The following is a 15956-nucleotide window of genomic DNA, read 5'->3' as shown; positions in this document are numbered from 1 at the left end:
TTCATCTTTGACAAGCGTGTTTGGCAGATACTAAAGAATTTGTCAAAATTAAAAAAGCGTTTTGTTTTTTTGGTTTGGATGCACGGTTTTGCTGTGTATTTTCGAAAAACTTTCATATTTTCATAAAAGAATGGCTGCAGATAATTCCGATAGTGGTATAAATTAATTCATCAAATATAATTCTTGTATATTTTTATTTATTTTATAGGTTCCGATTCTGGTTCTAGTAGCAGAAGTCCATCTCCAAGAACAGCTCGTACACCGGGACGACCTGATGTTGCTCAAGCTCCAGGGTAAGTACAAAACTAGATGTAAAAAAGAAATCAAATAATCTAGGTTTTGTTTATCTTTTCTGATTACTAGATCTCCAGACAGTCCTAAATCGGGTAGTGGTAGTGATCGTTCACGTTCTGGTACACCAAAAAGCAAGAAATCTCGTTCTGGTACACCATACAGTCGTCGGTCGGGATCCAATGAAAGTCGTCATTCAAACAGCTCGAATGGTTCGGCTTCTCCACATACACCCCGATCTGAAGGTAATCGTAGTCGTCGTTCGCAGAGTCGGCATAGCAGACATTCTGCTAACCTGAAGGGTGACGAAGACAGCCGATCTCGATCACCAAACTTAGAAATTGACGATAGCCAACGATCTACGTCCCGGTCACGTTCTAGGTCAAAGTCTCCTAGCAGAAGTCATACACCTGAAGTTAGAACATCCCGCTCGCATTCTCGCAGTGGGTCTCCAAAGGCTCGCTCCAGATCAAAGACTCCAGCTACTAAAAAATCACAATCTCGAAGTCGTTCCGCATCGAGATCCCGTTCCAAGTCAGGTACTCCACCGTTAAGAAAGAGTAGAAGTGGTTCTGAGTCTGGCAGTGATGTTGCTGAAAAGGAATCCGCCAAGAAAAGGAAAGTTGTTTCAAGCGACTCTGAAGACAACGATGGAGGGAAGAAGAATACTGAAAGTAAGCTTAAGAAAGCCAAAATAATAGACACAGACAGCGAGGACGAAGTAAGAGTTTTTATTTAATATATAATATGTATATATATATATATATATATATATATATATATAAATGTAGACTTTAATTATTTTACCAATTATTTCAATGTATTTTAGCCCCAGACACAGCCCACAGCTGGAGATGTAAATGAACTCTTCGGCGATGCAGATGATATCAGTGTTTCCGACGAAGATGAACACAAGTCAGATCCCGAAGCCGAAGAAGGTGCAGCTAGAAAAAGTCGCTCTCGATCTAAATCTCAATCAAGATCTCGTTCAAGTTCCGCACATTCCGCTGCCAGATCTCGTTCACGTTCAAGATCAAGATCCCGCGACGCACGCAGTAAATCGAAGGAACCAGAAAAAGAAGATGAACCAGAACCTATACCAGAAACTAGAATAGATGTTGAAATTCCTAGAATTGTTACGGACCTTGGCAAAGAGATCCATTTTATTAAATTGCCCAACTTCTTATCTGTGGACACTCGTCCATTTGATCCAGAGACATATGAAGATGAAATTGATGAAGAAGAAACAATGGACGAAGAAGGTCGGCAACGTATCAAGTTGAAGGTCAGTAACACTATTCGCTGGCGAGAGTTCATGGACAATCATGGAGAAATGAAAAGGGAATCAAATGCCCGATTTGTTCGGTGGTCAGATGGTAGCATGACATTACATCTTGGGAATGAAACCTTCGATGTATACAAACAACCGTTGCATGGAGACCACAATCACATGTTTATTCGCCAAGGTACTGGTCTTCAAGGCCAAGCTGTATTCCGTACAAAGTTGACGTTCCGACCTCACTCGACTGAATCGTTTACTCACAAGAAGATGACAATGTCATTGGCAGATCGGTCCACAAAAACCAGTGGTATTAAAATTCTTACACAAGTTGGAAAGGATCCTACTACGGATCGATTGTATTATTTAAAGAAGGAGGAAGAGAAATTGCGCCAGGCAATGCGCAATCAAAATAAGCCGAAGCCCAAAAAAGCTGGTCGTGCCGGTGCAAGTGGTCAGGATTCCCATGGAGGACCGAATGCTTCGTATCATCAAGACGACGGTAGTGACGATGAAAATGCTATCTCACTTAGTGCCATCAAAAACAAATACAAGAAACCTTCAGCGACAACATCAGCAGCAACAGCAGACACGAATAAGGGTTCAGCTATATACTCATCAGATGAAGACGAAGGATCTGATTTTGAGGGAAGACGCAATAAGAAAATTGACAAAAATAAGGTGACAAAGGCTCTGCGAGATTCAGATGATGACTCGGAACATTCAGAGGCTGAAGGTAGTAATAAGAAAAAAGACGATGATGACGATGCAGATGATGGCAGTCACCACAGTGCCACCGGTGCTAGCGATGCAAGCGATGATGAATGATTACTTGGAAGAGTTAATTTCTTTCTTTGCTCTAAGGGGTTCAAGTAATGTGTTTTTGATTTGATAAAAAAACCTTTCGTTAAATAAAATAATTCAAATATCAAAAACAACATCAAAGCAAAGCAGTTTTGTATTGGAATTTTAATATCGAAAAGATGCATTTAATAAACTTAGATTAAGGGTATAAGGAAGTGTAAATCTTATCGATGCTAGATTAAAGGTATATATGTAATATGTTTATTAAACGTCTTATAAATGTTGCACAGCGAGTCTTAGTATTTTGTAGTAATTCTAAAATTAGACGTTAGACTCTAGTGGAGAGGCCAGCTTGCTCACATAGGCGAAATGAAACCATCTGGGAAATTCTTTTGTAGTACATTCTTTATATTGACCATGCTTCAGCTGCGCTAGAGAGAAACTGGGTCCCGGTTGAAACCAGTCTATAATGATGATATTTGTATAGAATGCTTAAAGTGTATTAAATTTAATTTGTTCTACTTTAAAGTCCACACTCTTTATCTCTTCTGGGCTGCAGGTCAAACACTATTTTGTTTTTAAGTTTTTATTCCTTAGGGGTTGAATTTATGAACAACCCTATACAGGTTGATTAAACAAATTCAAAGCATACATACGTTAATTGAAATAACATTGATAACTTACTATTTTTTTATTGAATGACTTCACTTATCAAGTAAATTAAAAAGAAATAAAATTGCACGACTGGGTCGCACGAACTTGCTCCTGTATATAAAGAGTCTGTTTAAAAAAGTACCTATATAAGATTTAAAAATAAACCCGTAAAATAAGTTTGTCTTCAAAGATATAAATGTCATTTGATTTGTCAAAAAAAAAACCGCGCGATTTATCCCAAGACACAACTGATCCTAGGACAACACATCCCGGAAATGAAAAATACTTGTAAGCATACATACTTAATAAAAACAATTGTTTGTGTATTCAACCAGTTCGTTCAAGGCTTTTTCCTTTGGATAGTTTTATTTTAATTTCATTTTAGAAGAACCAGAACCATAATTATCTGAAGATAAGAAAGAGGAAGAACATGTATGCTTAAATTGTAAAGCGATCGCCTATTGATTGTGTAGTTAGGTAGGAGTCTAAAACGAATAAAGAATAGTTCATTGGCGTACTCAGCTTTATGCAGATAGATAGATAAAGACATGTTTATGATGATAATGAAGGAATGTTATTGGTAGGTAGAAGGTACTTACTACAATCCAATCACATTCCTTCTTTCCTACAAGTTTTCAGCGCAAACATGGAGTTATTAAGTTCAGTTTATTTATTTCCTTAAAGTTAAAAAGAAACAAGCATACGAACAGGTACAAGAAACTGCTATTCATGTGTTATTTACAGTCAGGCTCTTTTGCGTTTTGGATTTTATTTATGAAGTGACACGTAAGCAGTAGTTGTAGAAGTTGTACGTAATACCTTTATAGGTAGGTATAATGTGTATACGTTGAAAAAGTGATTCTAATAGAAAATACATATACTCTTTCTGGCCCGTTTCTAACACTTGTACTAAGTATTTATTCTTTTATATAGGCGAAGGCAAGTAAATCATGTGTGAAACAACCTTATTCTTAAAGAATAATATTTTAAAATCATATAAACAAAGGTACCAAGATAATATTTCTTGATAGACACTTTAAAATAGATTGTTGATTAAATATTTCATATTCGTTAATCAGAAGCAGCTCTTTAGGGCTCATGCACAGGATTTCCCATTTCTGGTGAGATGGGAGGGGGTTACATTTAATACAGTTAAAATAATTACAAAAAAAACTATTTTAAGATTCAAAATTTGATCTGAAAAATAAGTTTGTCTTCAAAAATTTACATGTCATTTTAAAAACCAAGAAACCTATTTTAAACTAATTAATTAAACTTTTTTTTTAAATATGGAATTGTAAACAGAGTTCCATTTGTTCACAATTGCTTCTCGCAGATCAACAACACTGACAATTTGCCTGGTATGGCATACATTTTGCGATTCAAAATTCCCCAAAGATTTTCAATAGGGTTCTAATTTGAAGAACGTTCGGTACACTCCAAAAATATTTTTGGACTCAAACCAATCCAAACTTTGACGGCTATCGTGAATTAGGGCATTATATTGCTGGAAGAGATGCTGATTTCGAGGAAACCGTCTTAAGTAAAAGCTTAAGCAGGGAAACAAATTATCCTGAAGCTGAACTGGTTATTCTTGTAAGGGTGCAGGAAATTGCAACCTTACCATGTTCACAGAAAGCCCAACCAATACAGGTGCCACCGCTGAAGTTTCTCTTGGAGAAACAAACTTCAACTTCGTTTCCTTACTAAAACTAATCTAAACAAATTGGATGCAACACTGATTATACAGCTTACGAGTATATCGCTACGTCTCATCTTCTGTGGACGTGTCATCTTTGTCCTATAATATTCTGGGTCTTGCAAAAATTGTGGATGACACGATTTAAACTTGACATTTTCCTTGCTATAGCTCTAATCTTAGGCCACTTGACCGAAAAGCTTGAATTTTGAATTTGTCTGTATCGCTTAAATGTGTACCATGCGCAGCATTCTTCCATTTTCAAACATATAACTTAATTAAGCTACAGATAGGTTTGCATTGTTGCATGATTTTTTTGTCTGGTTTTAATAACATGCAGGCATCTTGTTTATCGTGAGTTGCATTGTATCATTTGGGTGTGTGGCTATTTTAGGGTTTTTATGTCTCCCAGATGTCATTACCCGCTTTCTATTCTTAATTTTAATTTGTAGAGTTTTCTGACGGATTTATTTGTTTCTTCTCAATTAACTTGATTAGGGTCGCCAATAAAAAAAAAAAATAGTAATGTATCATCCCCATTTTAAGTTTCCTATAAAATGCATTTACTACGAATATTTCAATTCAAATAAAATTACGAAAACATCCGATTCATGTAACTGATATCTTAATAATAAAAAGTATGAATATTTAAATGCATAGTTTTCGAAATATAATGAAAATACTCAAACCATCTGAACCTCAAATAACCGCATACAGCATGCACAAACGATTTGCGTATTGCCTGAATTAATAAATAGATTCTATTGTGCCCCTTAAAGGATTGAATTAGAATATTTTTTCTACAATATGCCCTCCAAATATTAATCTCTAATTAACTTAAGTATTTGTGCTATTTTAAGAAAATATATCATCTATTAAGTAATTGCCCAGATATCTGTCTTTGTTGAATTATATCGTACTCAGTTCAAAACTTACAGATAGCACCCCAACCCTGAGTTGTCTATACAACTTAAAGTGATATGTAAGGTGTCCTCTGGCAAGTGTTGCAAGTTAAAAATAAAGCTTTCAAATTTATTTTGAAAAATTGTTTAAGTTTATTTTAATATTTATTGAAACAACAAATATCTTTGCGTTAGAGAGATGCACTTATTGGATTGTGGTTCAAGCAAAGTTTATCTGAGTTAAAGTTCTCTCTAGACTTAGAACTTCGTTAGACCTTAGGGTTTAAGATTAAATCATTCATTTTATATTAAGTTTTTTAGTTTTTTAAATTTTTTTGTATTATTACTTCTGTTAAATGGGTTCTAAAACACCGGAAAATTATCCCTTTTTCCTATCCGTTGAGCTAGCTTTGACTTTTATACTTTTAAATCGGGATAAACGTTCTCATTCCTCAAATAAACCATGCAAATTATATTCTCTGCTCTATAGTCTACGTCACTACCTAGGAAGCATGAAGAACAGTTAAAGTTCCTGAAAAAATATTGCGATCGTGTCCTAGTCGTATCGTTGACACGCTGATAGCTGAGTTAGGTGGGTACTCAAAAAATCTAAGCGCACATTCCTTCGGGTGTTGTGTGGTCCTTATAGAGAAGCCAAAAAGAATTGTGACCATTTAAATCGACCGTAGTAACGATTTCAAAGTGAAAATATACGGAACCAATCCTTAAGATAGGGTCATACAAAGTAACAAATTTGTGAGAATTAGAAAATGTTGTCCAATTTTGGGTTTCGAAAGAAAACAACACTGTCGTAAAAACTGACATTCAACATCATTCACAATGTACATTATGTAAATGATGAGACCATGTTGGAAAACGAATAATGCCACCAAGCTATACCCATGAATAGAAAATTCAGTAGAAATATCACCCTGTCCACAAATGATTTTTGTTGCTATTTTATTTTCTTTTAATTTTTTATTTAAAAAAATAAAAATAATTCTGGCCAGGCTACCAACGTTAACGTCGTTAACTATAGTTCGATGATCACCAATTTCTTGTTGCCTGAATTGGATGATATAGCTTAAGGCACAACTGATTTTCTACACGAGCGGTTTCATGGCATGTTTTCTTGAGTCGCAAGCCTCTGCCTATGTGACTAAGCTGCAAAAAGGGGCAGTCCTTAAAGACAATATAATCGGTGCCATCGGTCAAATTCAGCCTGGTCAATGCGCCAAATTTATCGAAAACTGGACCTATCGAACGCGTCACCCAGCAAAGTCGCGTGGCCATTTAAACGGTGTTATATTTTACATAATTTAATTGATAGGGCTTTCAAAAAGAGATAAAACCGCACTGATATCTCATATACAACTTGTTAACAGGCCTAGTGACTTATAACTATCAATTATTCCTGTGTGCGAGGAATGTTGTCAGGGATGGTGGGGCTCCGAACGGCTATTTTAAGAAATCACCTTTCATAACAAGAATTAATCTTTGAAGATTTGTCATTTCCTCACAAGATGCAGTACACTTGAAATAAAATTAAAGCCAAGACCTCCGGGTATGATATCTGTTGAGTGGAAAAATGAGATAAGTGTTTAAACTTTAAAGTGCTTTGACTGAAGATATCAAATCAGGCGTGCGGGCAGAATCAATCCGAGTGTAGGGTTCCTACGTCCACTAACCACGAAAAATGTTTTATTTGGCTGGGTCGAAAGAGAGGCGCCATTTTCAGAAAAAATGACTGACATTTTTCTCATAAAATAACATAATTTGTTTTACCAAAATATTATTTAAATATCTAACAAAGATATATGTAGTTTCCTTATAGGTTTTTTTTTAATTGAAAACTACTAATAGTTTTGTAATATTTATGTATGAAAAGCTAGCATTTCTACTTTGGCGATCTCAACAGCATTTTTGTAGATATTATATAGGGTTCAAAGTATTGATTACAACTCATTTTCAAAAATTAAAGCTGCCTTTTTCATTCTCTTACCTCTCGAAAAAGTACAAATTTGCTGACGACTTCATTTTTTTAAAAATCTATATAATGCCACCGACGTAATAAAATCATAAGGTCCGTCAAAATTAACAAATCCTTAAAGGGTGTGACAGATAGATATATAATTATTTAAAATATCAACTTTTGTTTGCGTTGTTTGACTCAATAACTAAGTTAACAGCGTATCCAAGTTATATTACGAAAGTAAGTAGATATGCACATTCCCACCTTTAATTGTCGAAATCACCCCCTCTTTATTAGAGCCTTATTGCCGGTTAGCCATTCAATAGTTCACAATGAGCACGGTCGACAATCAAAGCGACACCACCCATTCGGTTGGCACCCCCAAAATCCATAAATGTCTTCACAGGTAGAAATCGTAACGAAATATAATGAACTGTTTAACCACAACCTTTTTGTAAGGACCTTAAGTGCACAAGTATTCAATTTTTTGTATAGAAGTCGATTCAGTGTTATAAACGAACAATAAAGAATGCAGTAGAGTGCCACTTGGAATCAAACTTAACGTCATTTTATTTATTTAAATAGAACATTGTGTTCTGTGATTGACAGTAGTTGTTAAATATTGTCTGCTTTTTCCTTTTTAGTTTGTGGAAGCAGCATATAAATAGGTGTACCATGTAAAAGTGGACACACTAGTTGTTTGTTGTGACTGGATGAAAGTTGTCTCAATAAAATGACGGCAGTTCTCGGAGGGACAAATAGGTGTGCCCAAGACTTTTCGGTGCAGCCGTGTCAAGTGTGCGGTGATCATAGTTCTGGGAAGCACTATGGTGTTACCTGCTGTGATGGATGTTCCTGTTTCTTTAAGCGAAGCGTTCGCAAAGGATCATTGTACACATGTATTGCTGGAAAGAGTAACTGCATTGTTGATAGAGCCAGAAGAAATTGGTGTCCTTTTTGTCGACTTCAAAGATGCTTATTCGTAGGAATGAATGTTAGAGCTGTTCAAGAGGAAAGAGGTCCCCGCAATGGAGCTAAGTTGGAAATGGGATTTCGGAGAAACAGGTATAAGATCCGGTCGTATAGTGCTGTTGTATGTGAAAGTTCTGTGCTTTCCAGCAACATTGTTCCCCATCAAATTTTGGCTCAGATCCTAGTAACCTGCGTCAAACAAGCAAGAAACAACGAACACTTCCGAATGCTTGAATCAAGGCAACAGGATATCATTTTAGCAAATGTATGGAGTGAATGTTTTGTATTAAGTGGATCACATTGGCCATTAGATATTACTGGATTAATTGAGTCATGTGCCGATGCTAATTTGAAGCAAGTTTTGAATGACGCTAGAGATTTACGAGCTGATATGATGGAGTTGAGCTTTTTGCAAACTTTAATTCTTTGCAGAAAAGGTATGGTACATTTATAAATTCTTTCCCTCAGCTTTTTTTTTAAATAACAATATTGAATATTTTTAGAACTTGCATCAAATGTTAAAAATGCTATTCTTCTCGAATCTTATTCAAATGCTGCTTTAGTATCACTTGCGCGCTATTGCACACATCAATCGAATTGGTTTCGATTTGGATCTTTGTTGCTTGGATTGAGAAATCTTTCGCTAAGAAAATATGAAAGCTTTCTTTCTGGAATGTTTAAAACAGTTGTCAGTGATATTTTAAAGAATTTGTGAAAAAAATCTTGTCTAATTTATTTCCATTCAAGGAAGATCATAATGAAATACTGTTAATCATGTAAACATTTAAAAATATTTAAGATTGTTAAAATACTGAACAATTTGGTGAATTTTAGTTAATTTGTATATTTATTTAAATAAATAACTTATCCTTTTTTATAAACATGAATTATTTGCTAAAAATTTTTAAAAACGATTGAGTTAAAGTTTTTTATGGAAGTGAAATAATTTTGTGAATTTATTCTATTCCTGGGAAGAAATCAGTTTAAGGTAAAGTTCAAGTCAGAAAATGTTCAGTAAAACTGTGGTATTCAAAGTTTAAGTATGGAAGAAAATATGGTATATTTTGTTTTCTTTTTTAGAAAGACTGGAATAGTCTCCAACTAAGAAATCAAATAGATAACACACATACAGTGGCGACAAAATAATTAGCACATGAACTCTTTTTGCACTTTCTTAACTTCAAAGAGGTTTATTAACAAAAAAAAAGCATATTGATAAAAAAATAACAACAAAACCATTATATAAATTCAAAATTTTCTAGGCAAAATAAATAGCATATTTCATTAATAATGAACCAAAATAACAACTTTTTAACTCAATTAAAAGAAAAAACCTAGTATTTTGTTTGGGTAACCTTTGTTTTTAATAAGGGCAGCACACCGGGCGCGGCGGTGCACAATGTGGAAATTGCGGACAAAACCTATTTTTCTGAAAGTAGGATTTTTTTCAACTGAAAGTATTTCTTTTAGATAATTGGTTGTAGAATCAGAAAATAAAAACCTTTTTTCCAAAAAAAACTTGTAGACCAGTAGATTTTCGCTTAAAGTGCAAATATCGTGAAAACTGATAAAATATTGGTATTCCTTTTATGATCAGTATTTTGTTAAATTTGAAAGTTTTAAACAATTTTTCCTGCTTACAAGATTGAAATAAATAGAAAAACTATTCCGTATGTTATTTTATTGGAAACAAAATGGATAAGGTATTTTTTAACGAAGAAACACTCTATTTCTGTGATTTTTGTAGTTCGCATAAGGTTTTAACTACTTCTTCTGTTTGCCTCTGTTGGGAAACTATTTTTAATAGATAGTGTAGGGTCTCAGCAACATTTTCCAGTAAAAATCTTATCCGGATACGTCCGGATGCGGTTTTTAAAGCTATTTTAATTTGGGAAGTCATATAAAAAATACCAATAAATTAATAATTTAGATTATGAAATTAGTATCGGGATTAAAACCTGCTTTGCATATTTATTAAAATAATTTAGTTTCATATTTATGCCTTTTAATCAGTTCTGAAGATCATATATGGTAAACAGTAAAAGACGCTTAATTAACCCAGCACTTAGTATATCAACAAGTTTCATAGAAAGTATTCCGATTTTCTGAAATTGAAAGTGAACAATATGGAGACAAAGATATAATCGAAAAAAAATAAGACAATGTGGTAAACAGAGTTTATATACGTCTCTTTTTATTTAGCTTGCAATTATTTTGCAATTCTCTTTCTCTTTACATATCCTCAAAGCCATACGTGGACAAGAATACCAACTAATTTTTGGTTCATAAAAAAAGCTCTCAATAGGAAGCAATATCGCGTGTTGTTTTTGTTTTTAAAATAATAAAACAGGGCTCATATGTAGATACTTTAAAGTGTGAAATTCAAACCGTTATTTGTTATTGAAACTTGCTGTAAATTAACTGTTACCTCTCAAAACCTCGAAGGTCAATCAACATTCGGTTTAAATCAGCGTTGATAGCAAGTTCACTTAGTCACGATGTCCGTTTTTTTTATATCTCGTTCAGTTTTAGCTGATTTAATTTTGAAAAAAGAGGAATCCTTATAAGTGTTCCTAAATAATCAATATTCTTATATATCGGAAACATAGGTTAATTCTATTGTGAAATAAACTATACAATTTTTTACCGAAATTCAATTCGCGATACCGTGTATCGTTTTACAAAAAAAGTGTTTTCCTTGATAAGAATGGTGATTGGTTGAAAGGCTTATTTCAAGTAAAAGAATCTAATCAAGAAAATAATATTGGATCGCAGGCCAGGCTTGGTGGGAGGCAGGTTAAAGCATTTGAAGAATGTTGCAATCGCAGTAAGAGGCGCAAAATTCGTCAGGATCGGGATGATGTGCATAAAGTTATAATATAAGCTGCGGCTTCGACATCTTCACCAAAGATTTCAAATTTGGATGCTGATTCTGCTCCTGCCTTGAGCATTCAGGCAAAGTTGACAAAAGAGCAGTATGAGATTCTTCGAATAGCTACGAAAGAACGGGCACGCTATCTCCGAGATATTGGAAGTAAAATAAAACATGCAATGTTTTTCACAATGATATATGGAAAAACGGAATGGAGTATATCCTACACTTATCATACAATTTAGGTTTTAGAACGACCCCACTGACTGGCGGAATACAAAATTAAACTAAAACCCATACACAAAATCAGTTCCGAGAAAAATTGGGAATACTAGTTGACATTGTCGAACAAACTACAAACTCTGGAAACACCTCAAGACGTTTTTTTGAAAATTATTCAATTACTGCTGAAATAACCAAAATAGATGAAAACCTTATTGAGCGGTTGGCAACTATTTTAGAGGTCATATTCTGCAACCATTATATTGATCCCGATAAGTTCCATGATTACGGTTTACAAACTGCGAAAATGGCAATTGAATTGTACCCCTGTTACTACTTACCAGCAAGAATGCACAAGATTCTTATGCACGGTAAGGAAATAATAGAGTCTTGTGCCTTACCGATTGGTTCTTTATCGTAGGATGCTCAAGAGAGCCGTAATAAGGAATATAGATTGTTTCGCTCCCACAATAGTCGTAAATCATCACGAACCGCTACAAACAAAGATGTTCTGCATATGTTTTTCATTTCATCTGACGCTTTCATTTCCCATTTAAGGCCAGAACCGAAGTCGAAAAACTATTTAATTAGCGAAGAAGCCAAGCTTTTATTAATAGTAAACGAACAGCTTTTCGTAGCTTTATGACAATGTCAATAAGTATTTCCCAATTTTTCTCGAAACTGATATTGTATGGGTTTTAATTTTTTTTTAATAGTTCACAGTCAGTTTGGTCGTTCTCGTGGTTTTGAAGGCTTGATTGTATGATAATATATATTACATGTTTTATTTTAATAAAGAATCCATTGCACTGAATTTCAGTTTCTCAAAGATTCAGAATTTCAGCTTTTACACCATCTTTTTTTTAACTTCTTCCGGAGTTTCTTTCGAAAAGGAAAATTGAAGAGCTGGTGAATGATGGGTTGAGGATGGTCGAAGATTTTTCCAAATTCGTTCTTCATTTTTTAATTAAACATGTTTTAATAGTGCCAGGCCAGGGATGTAAGAATTAAATGTCCATCAGAAATATCTTCCATTGAAACTGCATAGATTTGCAAATATCAAATTAAGTTTATTTGAATTATTTTGAATAAGTTTAAATGCATTTTTTTTTGTATTTACTTGAATTATTTTTTTTTTATTTTTTATTAATTATATACATTTATATTATAATAAATTTTAAACAAATTAAACGACAAGCTTTTAAAACAACAACTTTCTATATCATTATAAATCCAATGTGTTATTCTTAGAATTGCAAACAAAATAAACCTTAACATTTTTTTTACTCAAGGCCATTCACTTTTAGTAATTTACAATGCTTTTTTTCGCTATTTATTATTATATTCGTAATATGTGTATGTTAAATTCGGTAAGCAAATCTTTGTTTTCAGATATGTTTTTCGAAAAAAGCCATTTTATCTTTTAGTGCGCGTGTAAATGGGCGGAATTTTCTAGTGTAGATTTGCCTTGCTATTAGATATCATTCCTGAAAATTTTATCAAAATCGGTTCATTAGTTTAGATTTGATAGAGTTTTGTCCCCTCTCCCATACAAGGTGCCCAACTGTGCGCGGCGGTTCATATACAAAGACTTCGACATTGTTCAACAGGCTCTGAGTACGAAGCTCGTGGAACCTTCCAAAGTTTGTCCAAAATTGAAATATCTGCTCTATTTATCACTTTTTTCCACGTCATTCCATAAGTTCTCGTTACGATTGTGATCTAGCCATTCCATAACACTGATTTTTTGGGCGGATAGCCATTGCTTTACTGATTTAGCTGTATGTTTAGGATCGTTATCCTGTTGTAATGTCCACTTCAAGTGCATTTCCTCCTCAGCATATGGTGGCATAGTATCCCTTAGGATTTCTTTGTATTTAATCTGGGCCCCAATAACTCATATAAGATGAGGTGGGTCCACACCATGCCAAGAAAAACATCCCCTAACAAGAATGCTACCCCCATGCTTAACAGTCTTTATGGTATATTTTAGGTCACATTCCTGGTTGATTCATCGTCGCACATATTTTTTCCCATCCGACCCAAAGCGATTGAAATTGGACTCAATGCTCCATAAGATATTTTCTCCACCAATTTGGATCTTCTGACATATGATCTTTTACAGTTGACAGGAAAGATTGCGCTTAGAGACATGGGGCTAATAGAAGATGGAGCATATACTATCAACCAAGATCTCGAAAAAATATCAAATTGGTCTCAGAATAATGGTCTTTTCTTAAATCCTACCAAGTCAAAATGTGTTATCATCAATAAATCAGCAATTAACCTGGAGTATTTTCCAAGCATTTGCTTGAATGGTATACCAATTGAATTTACATCGAATGCGCGAAATCTAGGCATGTTGTTTAACAGGAGACTTACTTGGGATAGCCATATCAATGTGGCGGTGGGTAAGGTTTATGGGGTTCTTAGAATGTTATGGTCGTCACAACATTTTACGCCCTTGAACACTCGGATGATGATTGCCAAAACGATTGTGATCCCAATATTAACTTATGGTTGCGAAATTTTTAGCAACTGTGATGCCAACAGTAGAAGGAAATTGAATGTCGCCTTTAATAACATAGCTCGCTACATTTTTGGTCTACGTCGTTTTGATCGTATTTCGGAATTTTCACGCCAAATTTACAACTTTTCCTTTGATCATCTCATGCGGTACAGGACTCTACTCCTACTCTGTAACATAATAAACACGCAACAACCTTCTAGTTTATATAATAGGATTCAATTCAGTTCCTCAAGCAGATCCTTAATGCTTATGCACCCTCATTATTCCTGTCGTACCTCTGAACAACAATTTTTTGTTTACGCTATTCGTCTGTGGAATCTTCTGCCTAGAAACTTGAAAACTTTAAATGGAGAAACAAGGTTTCGATTAGAACTCCGAAGTCATTTTCAAAGTGCCTAATTTTCAAAGAACCTCGCATAAAGTTGAGAGTTGAGATTAATATGTACGAATTTTATATTACATGATTTTAAATAACGAACTGAACTACAAAAATTTGTATAAATATACATATGTGCATAAATATTATATACTAATTGTAACTTTAACTGAATAAATCAATTTGAATTTAAAGAATGAGATTATTAATTATTAATTAAATTAAATTAAATTTTATTTAAACTCAAAAATTTTATATAAATTCATCTTTGAAGTAGCCTGTTAACTATTTTATGTTTTGTATTTTAGCACTAATATTATAAGATGTACGTCTTATTGTGTATGCATTCAATGAATAAATCTAAATCTAAATCTAAAATTACATGCAGTTTTTTTCTTTAAATTCGTCCAAAAAATTTGTTTGTCACGCAAACTATTCTTAACTGTACTTACAAACACATTAACACCAAGGTCATGTTCAATTGAAGTTTTAATTTTTGGAGCAGTCATGAACGGATCAGCTTTGCTCAGGTGGGCTATGGCAAATTCAGTTCAAAGGGTGGTTTTTCTATCCCAATTCCTAAGAATTTTGTTTTGAACACTCTCTTCTTCTCGACAATGGTGAAGAGCATTTATTACCTTCCTCCTTAAACAATCTAGTTTCTAGAACTCGTAGCATGAAGGCCTCTGTTGAGAGTTTGCACGTTTATCAATTCAAATTGAAGAATCTACCTAAAAACTTTATAAAAAAGGCTTAACTTTATCACTTACAGCAGCTTTCTTTTAGTTGTTTCTGATATACATATATTAAAAAAAGCATTTTGAAAATCACAATTACAATTTTTTTAAATTTGAAAAAAAGGTGAAGAGGGAAACTATTTTTTTTCGATGTTATCAATTTGGTTTTTTACATTTATTACTAGTACTTTTTTCAAAAAAAACACTAAAATTGGACAACTGAACGGAGACTTTTTGGACTAACCGTATGTATGAAAACTGTATTAAATTTGCAATGAAAACAATATGTTCTATTTGAATTGACTCGGCTTTGCTTTAGTGCACTTTGGTACCATTTGACTTTGTTTAGAAAATTATCTCTAGACAATTTATGTATATTTTTTATTTTAGTTTTATCCACATTTGTATATAGCACTTATACCAAAATACTTAATTTAAATTAATTGAGCTTAGATCATAAGACCTTTCTTGCAGTTGTTTTCTTTAAAAAATGACACTTCACTTGCAATCCTTCTCAGGTATGTACGTATGTATACAATAGGATAGAGACTATACTTTGTTACAGAATTTTGACCCAGCTCATCACAAATTATCTTTCGATTGGTTTATTTCCTCAACCAAGACTCCAAACAAGATGCGGTTTTTA

General features: G+C 33.8%; 2 protein-coding genes across 3 annotated transcripts; both read left to right on the top strand.

Moving 5' to 3' along the window:
• The first annotated feature begins 6 nt into the window (after window positions 1-6).
• Window positions 7-2619, top strand: LOC129941158 (another transcription unit protein). 2 transcript variants are annotated; one of them, XM_056049723.1, is made up of 4 exons: window positions 7-155; window positions 209-293; window positions 364-1012; window positions 1121-2619. In XM_056049723.1, the coding sequence occupies exons 1-4, from the start codon at window positions 131-133 to the stop codon at window positions 2396-2398; spliced, it is 2037 nt and encodes a 678-aa protein (XP_055905698.1). In that variant the 5' UTR covers window positions 7-130; the 3' UTR covers window positions 2399-2619. The 2 variants fall into 2 exon arrangements, with proteins under 2 accessions (XP_055905698.1, XP_055905699.1); XM_056049724.1 differs by having other exon boundaries at window positions 49-152.
• Window positions 2620-8319: 5700 nt separating this feature from the next.
• LOC129942192 (photoreceptor-specific nuclear receptor) lies at window positions 8320-9323 on the top strand. The gene is made up of 2 exons (XM_056051042.1): window positions 8320-9010; window positions 9077-9323. The coding sequence occupies exons 1-2, from the start codon at window positions 8335-8337 to the stop codon at window positions 9286-9288; spliced, it is 888 nt and encodes a 295-aa protein (XP_055907017.1). The 5' UTR covers window positions 8320-8334; the 3' UTR covers window positions 9289-9323.
• Window positions 9324-15956: the final 6633 nt, after the last annotated feature.

The sequence above is a fragment of the Eupeodes corollae genome, chromosome 1 (genome assembly GCF_945859685.1).
Source record: "Eupeodes corollae chromosome 1, idEupCoro1.1, whole genome shotgun sequence".
NCBI classification, from domain to species: Eukaryota; Metazoa; Arthropoda; class Insecta; order Diptera; family Syrphidae; genus Eupeodes; species Eupeodes corollae.
The sequence above is the reverse complement of the archived record's forward strand: the minus strand, read 5'-3'. Positions and strand labels throughout refer to the sequence as shown.